The sequence below is a fragment of the Thunnus albacares genome, chromosome 7, assembly GCF_914725855.1.
Source record: "Thunnus albacares chromosome 7, fThuAlb1.1, whole genome shotgun sequence".
NCBI lineage: Eukaryota > Metazoa > Chordata > Actinopteri > Scombriformes > Scombridae > Thunnus > Thunnus albacares.
Genome location: NC_058112.1, coordinates 7,105,730 through 7,121,046, shown reverse-complemented (window position 1 = coordinate 7,121,046; position 15,317 = coordinate 7,105,730). Strand labels below are relative to the sequence as shown.

Here is a 15,317-nt window from a genome sequence, read left to right as displayed (position 1 = left end):
GTATCAACGTCGGCACGCGCCGTCTGGAAAGCGAGCGCACCTCTCTCAGGCGGCTACAGTAGGAACAGGAAGTCAGGAACAGGAAAAATCTCACAAACGGGAAAAGTTACAATATATTTTATGAAAGATGAGCCGAATCTATCACAACACTTCTTTACTAAACAAACCAGTACACAATGACAGATTTGACCGTGTGTGGTCTCCCTCTGCGTATGAAAGGTAGGGGCTCAAATGCCTTTATTAGAATACATAAAGAGTAAAAAGTATTCTGGTGAATTCACTTACAGTAGCTATCTCCGACACAATACTAAACTCCACTGAAAAATAGGACAGTTTACTCTTCCCGAGATTTAACGCAGGTATATCTGACCTAGACAGCTCAAAACATTATTTGTAAGAATGAATTATTGCTTGTATATTCGGCATTTAATTGAATCCCCAATCTGCACTAAACTCTCAATAACATGGCAAATAGCCTACCGTTCTTGTGTTTATAGTTCAGTGTGTTTCAGACTATCAGCCGAAATAAAGAATGGAGCTTAATGTTGCTCGATTTGCCAAATTTGTTTTTTTTGAAAGGAGTTTATTTGGTACGTCTCCACTTTCAAGTCTATGGTCTCCACACAAGGAAGAAAAAAACATTGAAGTTGTTGCACACTGGTTTTCTATAAGCAACAGAATGAACTGCTACAAATGGAAACTGAATCATTTTATTAATTGATATTTTCCTCACAGTGGCCAAGGAGTTCTTCTAGAAGGGAAGCTTCTGGATCTTTCCAGACATGCAATCACTGATGTCAACAATCAGAAGGTAGGCTACTGTAGTTCAGTCTACCACAATGCAAATCCAGCAGGGGTCCTATGAGTACGACACTTTCTCCTCTCTCATCAGGAGACTGTGTGATTCATCAGTGTGCAAACAATTTGATAGAATTTGAGTTTTCACTACACAGTCACAATAAAGAAAAAGGTGGGGTTGGTGTTTCAGTTCAACATACAGTTAACATGTAGGCCTAATGGTGTCTATTTAAATAAATAATAGGGGAGAACGGGGTAAATAGAGCCAGTGGGTACAATGAGCCAGCTCCTTTATCTAGGTAACCATAAGCAAAAGTAATCATGGGATCACAAATTAAGAAAGTATAGTTCACATTACTCAATCCATCTTGGACTCAAGCACATGGAGAGAGTGGTCAGCAAAACAGAGCAAAAAAAAAAGATTTTTATCATGCCAAGTGAATTCATCATGTTGCTAAAGTTACCAGTCTTGTATCTTAATTAACAAAGATATGTTTTATACATTATTACATGTTTATTTAAGTCAATGTAAGCTGCAAAACAAGGTAATAAACTCAGCATAACTGTGGATCTGAGCCACTGTGTGAAACAGTTTTGTCAAAATGGAGGTTGTGGGGTAAAATGTGCCAGTGATGTTGGGGCAAGATGAGTCAATGGTTCAATTTACCCCCAAAATTATTTTCTGATATTCTAGAGACTAGAGACACTGTTCATGTTAATGTTTGATCACTGTTACAAGTATTACAATGTTGATGAATAAGTACCTAATTGTTGACTGATGTTAAGTTTAAGCCACACACAAACATGCTATACACACAGACGGGTGGCAAATTAAAGGAAAAGCCAACATAAAGTGTCTTAGTAAGGTGTTGGTCCACCAGAACAGCATCAATACACCTGAAAACTGTAATTTAAAACACATTTCCTGCATTTCTACTCCACCAACCTCTTGGATTAAGTCAAGAAAGCCACCTGCACTAGTCTAGATTAGTTAGATTGAGGGTGCTATGAAAACCAAGAATGCATCAAGAACAGTATATAATTTGGTGGATGAGGACAGGAAATGATTATTAGAAAAATGGCTATTTCATATTTGAAATTATATTCATTATATAGCCTAAAATGGTAGTAGATTGCAGGCTACTAGGCCATCTTCAAGGTTAAACAAGGACAAACAATTTATATAAAGAAATAGTCTCACATCACCATATAATTTGTATAAACAATGTTAAACCTGAGGGTTGCTATTCTCAATACTCACAAGGCCATCTTCAACGTCTGACAGTTGCAACAAAGTAAAAACAGTTTGGATGAATGAAATGGCCTCACAACAACTATCTAATTCCAATCCCACACACAGGTTCTAGTGGGAGCTATTAGCACTACTAGCTGATATAGTTGTAATGTTATACAGGAATGAATAATCATAACTTCAAAAGCATATTATTTTTACCTACATTGTCTCAAATCAAGGACTGTTTTAATGCACAACTCAGAAGGTGATTTTTACCCCTCAAGACTTAAAAGGGCCATTTTAGTTGAGGACTAGAGTTTACTTCCCCTTAGAGTAAACTTGTATGAGAAAAGAAGAGAATAATGATAACAATGAAAGCACAGCGCAGAGCAGCTGGATGAAAGATCATTACACAGAGTGATGCATCATCATATTTTTTTTTATAATTACTAATATATAATTCCATCCAAAGTCAGCCAAAGACTGAAACTGAAACTAAAGCAGAGTATTTTGCAGAAGTCTAAGTCTACTTTCCACTGCTGAATATTTGACTGTGAATTCAGACACTTTGGCACTGTGAGGAAAGGCTCCGCTCTGTCTGTCTGTCTGTCTCTCAGGATGGGTTGGACTTAACCAACTCAAAGGGTGGTCTGAAGACGTCAGATTTTTTTATTACTGTTTTTGTCAGTTGCTGAAAGTAGAAAAATTATCATTGATATAGGTTGCTTAAATGAAATCGCCTGATTGAGGAGACTGTATGATGATAAGTTTATTTTTAAAAAGACAAAAAGTGGGGAGCAAAACCATAACTTTGCTCCCCCTAACTGAATAATGAGGATGCATTTGCTTCACTTGCTCCAATGTTGAGGTGCCTATGCTTGACAGTATAAACACACCGTACTATACCATCTGCAAACAGAAACTCTGAAAGATTCAGCTCTGCTTTGGTTTTAAAACAAACTCCTTTTTCCTGTGTTGTGTCAGCTTTCCCAGTGAAAATCGATATCACTGTTTGCATTTTAAACAGATGAAACCTAAACACACACAGACAAAACAGAAACCACAAACTACACTTTGTTGTTGTTTATTTTCTCCCTGTTCGCAGGTCCGTTTCTATGTGCTGTACATCAAACCCAGCCGCATCCATAAGAGGAAGTTTGATGCCAGCGGGAAGGAGATTGAGCCAAACTTCAGTAACACCGGAAAGGTCAACACTGGCTTCCTCATGTCCTCCTACAGTGAGTAGAGCACAACAAACAATTTAGTTTATGTTTGAATATTTCTTTTTCACCTTCAAACTCTATTCCATCTGGAGTTTGTTGCCAGGATGTCAGAATGGCTGAGTATGTGTATTTTAATGTTTTTATATAAATATAGGTACAATGATCAGGCCATAGTCTCCCTTGATGATATGATCATGTCCCACTTCTGATGTAAGACGTTTTTGAACTGCAATTAGACCCTAAATTTGTAATAGTTGGACAAAGAGTTTGTGAGAGGCTGTTGAAGAATGAGGGCATTGCAAGTGATGTTTTGTAGAAACCCATGTTTGTCTGTGACTGTGTAGAAGCCTTATTTATTTGGAAAAGCAAAAACATGAAAATAAACAAAAAATGTATGTATTTATTCATTATTCAAAGACAGAATGATTGACATATGAAATGGCCATTTCATCAAATTTGCACCAATGCTTTTTGATTTGCATCAATTAAATGCAAAATTAGTATTAGTATTAGTAATTAATGAATTAGAAGACCTGAGAGTCTCAAAAACGGGTTTCACACATCACTGACCTTTCTGAACTTACTGAACTCTATGACAATACAATCCAAACTCAATGTCCTCTTACTAGCTTTTTCCAGAACTTCCAACCATATCACAGTCTTCTGTAACAGAATTTGCTTGATTGTCATAGAGATTAATCAACTGCAAGCTTGGTAGGTGTTGTGATTTCTTCCACAGCACTTTTTGGATGAAGAGATAAGAGTTGAAAAGCTAGTAAATTTACATTAAGTTGTGGTTCTTTTGTCAGGCTAATAGTTCCAAGATAAAACATTAGCTCTCATGGTTAACTGTCCAGGAGGACCATGTCCAGGAAATGTGAAAATGGCCCAATTCTGTCCTCCAGCAATAAGTATGAAGTCAGGATGGCCAAGCAGTCTAAGGTGCTGCGTTCAAGTTGCAGTCTCCCTTAGAGATGTGGGCTCGTTCACAGCTTAGTGATGTCACTATTTTTGAACAGTGTCTGCTATTACATAATACAGTAAAAGCTACTTCTGCATTGGCTGGGAATCCAACCCGGACCTTAACTGTTATCAAAATGATATTAACATTGAACACAGTGATTATGTTAAACTGAAATAAATCAATGACTACATGAGTAAATATTTACATATTTACTATAAGATGGTGCATGGTAGCTATATAAAAAAGCATAAAAACACCATCAGAGCTTTGTTCCAGACAAGATTCAATCTTGCACTCACATGAGGAGACAGGAAGAGGTTACTTTCAGTCATGGAAGCCCTTTGCAGCTATCTGTGGCCGGCCGCTGCGTGGTAGGTGAGAATTCCACTGAACCACCATTGCTTGAGGAATTTGCTAAACATGGACTGATATGCTGGCAGGATGAAGGCATGATTGATATTTGGCCAGTGTCAAGTCAACATACTTGTGTAAACCTTGGGTAAGTTTGTCCAGAACGGGCATTTCTACTCACCTGCCCGTTGATATCACCCCAGCATTCCTCCTGCCACCTGCAACTAGTCAACCACCTGCAAGTGCAGTATATCACGTGCATCTGGTCGACAGTGTCATGGTTGTTTTTGGACAGACTACTTGATTTGTTTTCAGTAAGCGTAACTTTGCCCTCAACTTTTGTTTTGGGCAAAATTGGAGTACTGACTCAGAAAACGCACTCATCTGAAATAAGTCAGGATGGCCGAGCGGTCTAAGGCGCTGCGTTCAGGTCGCAGTCTCCCCTGGAGGCGTGGGTTCGAATCCCACTTCTGACAATGGTGTTTTAAATTGACGCTGGACCCTCTAATTGTAACTACGCATGCACTTATATGCCAGTAATTTGTTATTAGTTGGTGAATTATTATGTGTCCTGTTCTACAGAATATAAGCTCAGCAGAGCACGTGCTAGTGTGTCATTCCCAACTCTGTGATGACTCCATATTTAGAAAGTGTCTGCTGTTGCATAAGAAAGTAGAAGCTATTTATGCATTGGCTGGGAATCGAGCCCGGGCCTCCCAGGTGGCAGGCGAGAATTCTACCATTGAACAACCAATGCTTGATGACAAGGAGAAATATCCAATGTCACACTGCCAGTATGAAGACACATCTGGTAGTTGGACAATTTCTGGTCTATATACTTCAAAGCTTAAAGCATAGGGGCAGTGGTGCTTTTACACAGTTATACTGTGTATACTAATTTCTGGGCAGGGGAATGTACCACCCACCTAAAAATGCCCAGAGTTAAGTATCAGTGTCAACTTTGAAGAGCAAGGCTTCAGCCAATCATGTTGCAGACAGAGACTTTTGTTCCTTGACTTCAGCCTCTTAGAAAGGACCTCCTCCCAAGTACCTGAAGTACCTCACTAAATTGCAGTACAAATGCATCCTTTTAATAATCTGTGTTGAATAAGCGCAGTGTTCTAGTGGGGTAATAGGGTACTATGAACTCTTTAAGATATGGTGGTGCCTGATCATTAAGGGCTTTGTAGGTGAGAAAATCTGTTCTGGATTTTACAGGGAGCCAATGCAGAGAAGGTAAAATGGGAGAAATATGATCTCTTTTTGTAGTTTTTGTCAGTACACATGCAGCAGCATTCTGGATCAGCTGGACAGTCTTTAGAGACTTGTGGGGTAGCCTGATAATAAGGAATTGCAGTAATCAAGCCTAGAAGTAACAAATGTGTGGAGTAGTTTTTCTGAAGTGAAAAAAGGCAGTCCTGGAAATTTGTTTATGTGGGAGTTAGCCTAAATGACATATCCCGACCAGAGATAACGCCCATATCCCTTACAGTGGTGCTGTAGGCCAGGGTAATACCATCCAGAGTCGCTGTATCATTAGATAATATATTTCTAAGGTGTTTAGGGTCAAGCACAGTAACTTCAGTTTTGTTCGAGTTTAGTGGCAGAAAATTGCAGGTCATCCAGGTCTTTATGTCCTCAAGGCATTCTTGGAGTTAAATTAACTGATTGGTTTCATCTGGCTTCATTGATAAATATAATTGGGTATCATCTGCATAACAATGCAAATTTATGGAGTGTCTCCTAATAATATTACCTAGAGGAAGCATATATAAGGTGAATATTATTGGTCCAAACACAGAACCTTATGGAACTCTGTGTCTAACTTTTGCCTACTTCAAGGATTAATCATTAACTTGAACAAACTGGAATTGATCTGATAAATAGGATTTAAACCAGCTTAGTGCAGTGCCTTTAATGCTAACTACAGCACTAAGATCTAACAAGACAAGTACAGAAGGAAGTAAAATGCAAGTGCTTCTCAGTCTGCAAGTCAGCCTTTGTGAGTGCAGATGTGTAAGAGCAGAATTAGATTTATGCATGTGTGAGCAGCTTTGATAAATACAAACATGAGAATACTTATTGCTGACTCAAATGTTGTTGCACAGTTCCTCTTGACTGCTCAAACCCTCTGTAACACTCATCATTCTTTCCTTCCTCTCCAATATACTTCCATACTGCAACACTAGTCAAGTTGAGTGAGCACAACTGAAAGTACACAGAGAGGAGATGTTGAAAGAGCAAGAGAGACACTGTGAGAGTGTCAAAGGATTTGAGAGCAAACAGCAGGGACATTGAAAGAGCAAATGAGCAAAACCGAGTGAAAGAGGTTGTCTTTGTGTGCTTATGTGGATATTAGCAAGCATGCAAATCCATTTATTTAGGATAAAATAGATTTTAGTTTGCTCAAATAAACATTTTCTTTGCTTGATAATAATTTCTCTGCAAAATATAATCCATGTGCTTGCAAAAAAATCTTTTCTATGCTCAATGAAAAAATAATTCTCCATAGTTATAGGCAATATACAATTTGTGATGATTTATAGAAGTACACTTTATATTTCATATGTTGTCCATGGTCTATCTGTGTATTTGTAGTCGCAGTGTGTATCCTCCACAGTTAAAAGAAACTTGTATTTGGACAGTCGCTGCTGTGATACGATGACTTTAATTCTACTACTGACCCACCAATGCAATATGATATCAACAACAACCTGTCAAGCATACTATTACAGTGTGCTGACCCATGTACAGTTAGTGTTTGCTACTCAACAAGATTCATCACATGATGCTTGGTAGATAGTGAAGCTAAAAATCTTCAGATGTTAATGAGACATACTTACAAGTGTGTGTGTACATGTGTGCGGCGTGTGTGTGTGTGTGTGTGTGTGTGTGTGGTTGAAGACGTCCTTGTTCCTACTAATGTCATGGTACATGTATTTTCTGTCCATGCAGAGGTGGAAGCTAAAGGGGAGTCAGACAGTCTGTCTGAGGAGCAGCTGTCAGCAATGGTGAACAAAACCGAGCTGGTGAAGATAACTGACAAGCACAGACCCAGCGGGACCTGGGCCTTCTGGTACCCAGAGTCAGAAATGGACAAAATAGAACTGGAGACTGAACAGGATGTACGGCTGAAGACCAGAGGAAACAGTCCTTTCATATGTGAGTCTGTGTTATAATGTTGTTAAGCTGCTTCCACATATCTAGTATTGAATATTGAATTAGAACTAGTGCAGAATACTCTGAACTCTGCTTTCTGCTTCAGGCTACCCATTAAAAACAAGTAGCCTGAAGTGTATCTTGGTCAGGGGATATAAATACAGTACAAGATTTGGTCAGAGCTCTTTAATCCATTTTCCAACTACAAAAGACAAGCTTGTTTTTCAAAGCCAGAGGGTCCTTTTGATTTTCATGGTCTTCACATTGATCAAGTGTGTCCTAGAGCTGAGCTCCATGCCAGTGAGGAATGAATGAAATTAAACTTGAATTTTGTTTTTCCAGTTTGCTTTCACGGTTTCATAAGTAAGGGGAATGAACATAGTTTGAACCCCCTAATATTTAGAAGATTCATTCAGCCCTTTGATATTCAATAGTCAGTTTTGAGTTTAGTGAAGTGCTTTGGTCTATTCACAGTCTCTACATTTTTACCCAGTATTGACTATGATGTGATGGGAATTTTGAAGTTTCACAATCCTGAGGAGAGGAAGAACAAGATTAATTACCTACAGCCACACTAGCAGCTCTGTGAGACTGTACTTATGCACATCACAATGCTACCTTGATTATTATGATAATGCTAGTATGCTGATGTTAGCAGATAGGCAGGTAGCAGATAATGTATACTGTGTTCACTGTCTTAATTTAGCATTTTAGCATGCTAATATGAGCTAGCTAGTACTAAACACAAAGTACAGCAGAGGCTGATGGGAATGTCACTAGTTTTGCAGGTATTATAACAAATTAATGGACAAAATTTAAGTTTAAACCTGGAAAAATAAGATGATCACCAAAAGTATTGGAACACATCATCTGAGAACCTTGAATTTCTCTGCCATGCAAATGCATGAAGTATATGTTGTAGATATATTTGTCTGAAAAAATGAAAAATATGACGTGGTGGCACTAGAAGAACAGTCAGAACAGTCAACAAAGTCATATCTTCTAGAATATATCCTCTGGGGACCTTGAATATCTGCAGCAAATGTCTTGGCAATCCATCCTATAGTTGTCAAGATATTTCACTCATGGTGGCGCTAGAGGGAAAGTCAGAGGATACCCAGATCATTAGGATTCATCCTCTGGGAACCATGAATGTCTGTACAAAATTTCTTGGCAATCCAGCTTATATTTATCAAGATATTTCAGCCATGCTGCGAGCCTGGCTAAAAAATGCAAAAAGTATTTGTGAGTTTCTCATATTTCTGTATGACATCTCTTGACATCTCTTCAAATGTGTGAAAAACTTAATTATTTATTATCAAGTTGAGCTGCTATTTTCAACAACTTTAATCTAATTAGAGTTTTATTGAAATATAGCAAATAGAGACAATATTCTGCATTTAAAAAAAAATGTTTTCAGGTACATTTGCCTTGCATCCCATGCTTCTGTAGACAGACAGCCATGGTATTTGTATACACTATATGTAGTTTACTGACTGCAACATTCAGAACCACCAGTATGGTCCTTGAAGAATTTAAATGTCACTGTTAACTGTGTTTTGCATTTCTAACAAGACAATAAACACAGTAACATTCATTTATTGTCACATTTTAACATTGATATGGCAAATGTGTAAGCAGACAGTTGCCTATTTATACATAAAGCAGTGACTATAAAACAGTGATGGTGAGAGTGGTGAGAATGAACCTAAACATTAAAAGTGTGGGCCAGAAAACCAAAACAATGAGCTGAAAATGGCTAAAACTGAGAACTGCAGAGTATAGTGATCATTTTCTGTGGCTTCATCATTACAAGTGAACCCTCTCACACTATACATACTAATTTGATCTATTGTTATTATTGAAATATTAATTATAGCAGCTTTGAAGAGCTTAAGGAAGTGATGTACATTTTGAATGAATTGTTGTAGTGTGCCTCATTGTTCTGTTCTGGGTCCTATTCTGTCATACCTTTGGCAGACAAAAAGTAGTTTTAAAGGTATCTCCTATCACTGCTAATGATGATATTCAACTTAACATCTGATTTAAGCCTCAAAATGTCACAAAATTGTCAATATTACACAACTACCTAAACTCTAAAAATGGGATGGCATATAATTTCCCAGAGCTTATTGCTGATGCAGCTGGCCTTGCCCCTAAGGTAATGTAATCATTCACTCTTTTATTTCATCCTGTTTAGACTACTGTAGCAAGACATTCATGGATGACTTATAAGTGGTCTAAAATGCTGCTGAAAAGTTTTTGACCAAGTCCTCTAAAAGGTTTCATTTGACATTTGTTTTTATTCCCAGTGGCTTTCCGTTAAATTGAGAGTCCAATTCAGGACTCTTGTGATCACTTTTAGTGTGCTTTTCTCCAGGCTCTCCCTAACTAAAGGAAAATGTGGTTTTGCGGTTGTGGCCTTTTCTTTGAAACTGTCTGTGAACACCTCATTGCGTCTTCTTCTTGTGTCTTGTTATGTCTATATGTCATGTCTTTTTTTTTTTTGTTTGTTTTGTTTTTTTGCAATGCACTTTGTAATGTCTGCTCCTGAAAGGTGCCATATAAATAAACTTACTTTCTTCCTTAATTTTGTGCTTGTAGTCTCCTTAGCTAAAGTGGACGGTGGCACAGTGACCAAATGTAACTTTGCTGGAGATGAAAAGGCTGGAGCATCGTGGACGGACAAGATTATGGCCAACAAAGCAGAAGCAGACAGCACACAGAAACCTGGGGTGGAAGGAGAGGGGGCAGAAGAGGATGAATGGGTGAGGTCAACTTCCATATCCAAACCAAGTTTATACACAGGGCCTAAATAAAACCTACTTCATTAACGCCCCTAATGTTGTCTAAGTTGTAGGAAGGTATGGTGGGTAATGATATATGTGCAGAGTTTGTTTTCATGATCATCTTCTGAAGCAGGAAAGTTTCTCTGCTCACCTTAAATTCTAGTTTAACTCATGTACATACCAACATGATTTGTGACATCAAAACTACTTTGGAGCCAATCATGGTCCAGTAACTTACACAAGCGTGATGTGGAAACTTGAACTTGAAGTAGATGTCATTTTAAAAATTTTAACAGGTAATTTAACTTTTTTTTGAGGGAAAACAATATTAGACACTAATTATTATGCAAAGCAAAAAATTGTGAGGGGATCTTTATTTTGCTACAACTTCAGTGAGATCAGAAAGTACCGGAAATATGGTCACTTTTCATGTTTACAATTAGGGTGTACCTCCTGTTAACCTCTTTGTGCATCTGATACTTGAATGGATATGGAAAACAAGCTAGAAGCTATGATTTGACCTAACTTTGGAAGTGATCAGAATCCCTCTATGGATGAAACTGTTGTTCAGAATACATACAAAGCAGATGATGCCTTGGACAGAAACTAGAGAAGGCTCACTTTCCACTTTGTTTCTCTCTCAGGATGATTGAGGAAACCGTCTTTACTATCAGCCTTGCATCATTCCAGTTGCCAGGTTGGAACGCTTCAACTTGGTTTACATCCTGTCTCTCTGAACCTCTCACATAACGGTCTTGGGGCTAGAAACATTGTATCACTTCTACAGTACAAGACTGGACTCTTCAACCTCCTCAAGTGAATCTGGCTCTGAGCTTTGAAACTGCAGTGGGACACTAGCTCTGTACCTTCATTCTTACTTTGCTTTTGTCTGTTTTTGTCCCCATGTGCTGTACTGCAATAAAAAGAAAAAGTTACATAAGCCCCAATCAGACAGGATTTAATCCACTATGGAAGGTTGGCTGATTTTGATATATCATCCACTGATCAGTGATTTAAATTTCATCTGGATTGCATATGTGTGATATTTCTTCCCGTACCCTGGTACTAATTACAGTCCAAATATCCACTGCTTTTTATCATACTCATTGGCCCTCCTATACTGTTATATATATATATTTCAAAGTGTATCTCTAAGGGTATGCACTCAAAGAGCTGTGTTTCCTGTTAAGTTTAATTAGCTCAGTACACTGTCTGAGTTCTGTGTAACACTCGAAGGAAAAGATAAAAGGATGATAATACTGATGTCCCCATATGTATATGGAAATAGAAATGATGACTTAAGTGCAGAGAAACGTGACAAATCAACCTCCTCCTGGCATATTAATCCAGCCTGAATAGGGCTTTTTAATAGGCTTTTTTTTTTTTTTTTAAATTATTTTTGTCATTTTTGCATTTATTTGATAGTGCTGAGAGAGAGCGGAATTATGGGTAGAGAGAGAGACATAACGTGCAACAAGGATCCAGAGCCGGAATCGAACCATGAGTGTTACAGTTATGTGCTATGTGTCTTAACCAGCCCTGTGGCTTTAAAAGGTTTAATGTTTCAACTTCTGATTCGATGTCACTATCTAGAATCCCCAGTCTCCCTCCGTAATATTCCCTGACACAACAGACACAAATAAAGGTTGAAGCATGAGAACCTGAGCAAAACTAACCTCTGATATCAAACAGTGAATCAAAATGCCAAAGAAGCCCTCATCCTACCCACTAATCCTCAAAACATCCTAAAAAAAAATGCCAGTCAGTTGATTCAATTTATTGAGCAATTTTAATTATAAAAATAATCATATTTAGTGATACACTCCCTGATTTTTTTTACAGCATCCAATAGTGCTACAACAAATTCGTTATAAATAGGCAGCGTAACAAAATCATTGAGTGTAATTTTTAAATAATACTTGAAGCAATATTTTCATTAACTCACTAACACAAAGAACTGCAGAGACACTCCCAAAATTCTTCTTCTTCTTCATACAGTACTGTATTTTTCTCCACAATATGGCAACGTTGAAGGAATGAAGTCAAACTATCAAGCATGGTTCTCTTAAATATGCAGTTGTGCCAGTAGACATTGTCAAGTGTTGGTGCCCTTTTAGATGTACACATACAGTAATACTTCAACATGTTTACATTTACATACTCTCTAAAGAAGATACAATGGTAAGCAAAAATTGCCAAACAGTCTATAGAAAGGCTGAAACAAACAAGAAAGTAAATTGAACTATTTTAAGTCTTTGTACTACAAAAGGCAATATCTGCCTTGCTTATATTGAGAATGACAATACGTACAGATGACAACTCGGTACATTTATTCACATAGACCCCCCCTAGCTGTCCTTTTATGTTTATGGACAATAAACATGAACTGTAAATACTGTCCAGTGGCCATGTTTGACAAATACAGAAAGCAAAAGTTTGCTTCTCATTGTATCTGAATGTTCCAGTATTGACTTCGAAAACATTGTATTACCTATTGTCATCATTGTAGTTGTCTTGTTATTATAAATACAACATGTACAATTTTCACAATTAAAACATAAGCAAGTTGACTGGATTAAAGGACTCATGTCTTACACAATGTTGATGTTTTATTATTAAAATAATTTCAGCATCACACAAGAATAATTTGGTTTCTTGATTACAACATATATACTGTCAGACACATATAGACATGTTTCCTATAACAAACAGAGGAGGGTCTGTTCTTCAGGTTTGATTTGTGCAAATGTCAAGCTGGTCTGGAAAGTGGCAGCAGGTAGATGATAGTAAATCAGTAATTCAGTCTCTTAATTCAAGCAACAATTCAATTTGTTATAGAAGGTTAACACAGAGTTTTGATTATGAAATGATTTTGAAAACGAGCAACAGCAACAACGGGAAATACATGATTTTGAAGTAAATTCGTCATAAAAATTTAAAGTTGGCCGATGCTGTCACTGTCATCATGTGCAAAAATCACAAGCAGCTATGTAAATCTTCTTACTTTGATAGTTTTTTTTAATGCGCTTTACATATTGTATATAATGTATAAATAATGATTATTGAGTATATTCATAAACACTGTTGTGTCTTCATTATTGTTGATTTAATTGCCACATTTCTCTCATATACTGTCAGTACAACACTATGTGTCAGTTTTACATGCTGCACAGTCAGGGTTCAGTTAGGTAAATTGTTTGGTGGAAAAAGTGAATCTCTCATTTCATGATTATTTTTCTGGTCCATTTTCCTGGCAAAGTGGGATTCAGTCTTCATCCGCTCTTGTTTTTGAAGTGGATTTGGTGGAAGAGGAATGCCTCAAAAAGAGTTTTCAACCGCAGAATTGAAAACTGCCAGCACCACTGATCTTTGAAGGACTGAAAAAATCAAAGATGGTGGGTTTTCACTCTACGAGGCAGTTTCGCTTTCAAACCACTTCAGTATAGTCTCTTTGTTCTCGCTGACCCACTGGATGTTGACTTGGGTTTGCTCTATGGCCTTGTACACCGCCGTGGTAGCAGGACCCATTTCATAGGTTGTCGCAAAACGCTCCAACTGTACACACAACACAGAAACAGGTGATACAGTGATGTAAGAGCATTGCAGGTTAGCAGAAGTGGCATATTAAAGTACAAGGCTGGGCATTGCTTTATCTTTTTCTCATCATTAGCGAATCCTATGAAAAGACCAAAACCAATCAGTATGTGAAATCCTGGGACCCTTTAAGTGACCTTTCGCTAAACCCATGCCATAAACAGCAATTGTTCAGTCATAACTTAGGTAACATAACTATACACAGAAGGAAGCATTTCATACTACATTATTTTGAGAGGCTACAGGTTTTAAAAATAAAAATTCTTCACAATGTCTTTCACATGGATCATTAGCCGGTGAGAATACTAAATGTTTGCCTGGGACATGTAGGATATACCTCCAGTCATTTAGCATGATGTCATGTATAGCCCTCAAGTGCATATTTAAGACCCTTGTGCTGGGTTCCCATTTTAAAAAGAGTCAGCTGGAAACATGAAAAAGTCTTGTGCGTTTTGTTTTTTTAAAAATGTTTTTTGTATTCAACATTTTGGGTTCATGCTGCAAATAAGTGTTTAACATGTTATCTCTTGGATTTAGTTTTGTTTTTTTTGGCCGGTTTATATTCCTGCAATATCATTTCTTATTCCTCTGTGCTGTAGAGCTCCATTGTTGTCCAAAAACTATTAAAAACACATCAGTGAGTCACACCGTTGCTGGGTGATATGTTCCTTCATTACTGTGAACACACACACTGTAGTTTATTTTGACTCAGTCCCACAGACACTGTCCTGTTGCCAGAAATACTCAGTAGAGCAACAAATATGTGTTAGTTCATGGCTGAATATAGTCCCCCCAAAACAGACTATTTACTCCTTTTACTATTTACTCCTTTTGAGACATTTGCTAAAAACTACAGTTTGTGGGATTGATTCATATAAAGTACAGTGTGTGTGTTCATGGTCAACAATGTCTTTGGAAAGCAATGGTGCTCCAAGGCACAGAGGAATAAGATATATCAGGTTTTGGATACAAACACAATACTTGTTAGTAGAATCAATTTATTGTTTATTTCGGTTGTCATGGGATTTGTTGACAGCCTTATCCTACATTTGAGTCATGGCTCGGAGGCACGACTGTCTCAACATCCATACATACAACTCATGATGACAGAGATTTCTGATAGGATATCAGGGTGAGTCTAGTGACTCATTAGATATAAATCAATTATCGGTACGTGACTACAAAGATAAGAGTGTCTCTCTGAC

General features: G+C 37.6%; 2 protein-coding genes and 1 non-coding gene across 3 annotated transcripts in view; 2 read left to right on the top strand and 1 right to left on the bottom strand.

The window, feature by feature from the left end:
- arpin (actin related protein 2/3 complex inhibitor) lies at positions 1 to 13,060 on the top strand. The gene is made up of 6 exons (XM_044357110.1): positions 1 to 219; positions 736 to 811; positions 3,138 to 3,270; positions 7,526 to 7,732; positions 10,334 to 10,497; positions 11,163 to 13,060. Exons 1-6 carry the CDS (start codon positions 128 to 130, stop codon positions 11,169 to 11,171), a joined length of 681 nt encoding a protein of 226 aa, XP_044213045.1. The 5' UTR covers positions 1 to 127; the 3' UTR covers positions 11,172 to 13,060.
- trnal-cag lies at positions 4,964 to 5,046 on the top strand. The gene has a single exon. It is a non-coding gene; the product is annotated as a tRNA-Leu (tRNA).
- anpepa (alanyl (membrane) aminopeptidase a) overlaps positions 11,925 to 15,317 on the bottom strand; it is a 23,630-nt gene continuing 20,237 nt past the window's right edge. The window contains exon 20 of the mRNA XM_044357109.1: positions 11,925 to 14,073. Coding sequence (XP_044213044.1) covers positions 13,927 to 14,073 — 147 coding nt within the window. The 3' untranslated portion in view covers positions 11,925 to 13,926. The remainder of the gene's footprint in view (positions 14,074 to 15,317) is intronic.

Excerpts from the sequence above, each read along its gene's own strand:
- arpin (XM_044357110.1), top strand. The coding sequence starts at position 128 with ATGAGCCGAATCTATCACAACACTTCTTTACTAAACAAACCAGTACAC. Across the intron at positions 220-735 it reads TCTCCCTCTGCGTATGAAAG|TGGCCAAGGAGTTCTTCTAG; the intron begins GTAGGGGCTCAA and ends TTTTCCTCACAG. Across the intron at positions 812-3,137 it reads CTGATGTCAACAATCAGAAG|GTCCGTTTCTATGTGCTGTA; the intron begins GTAGGCTACTGT and ends CCCTGTTCGCAG.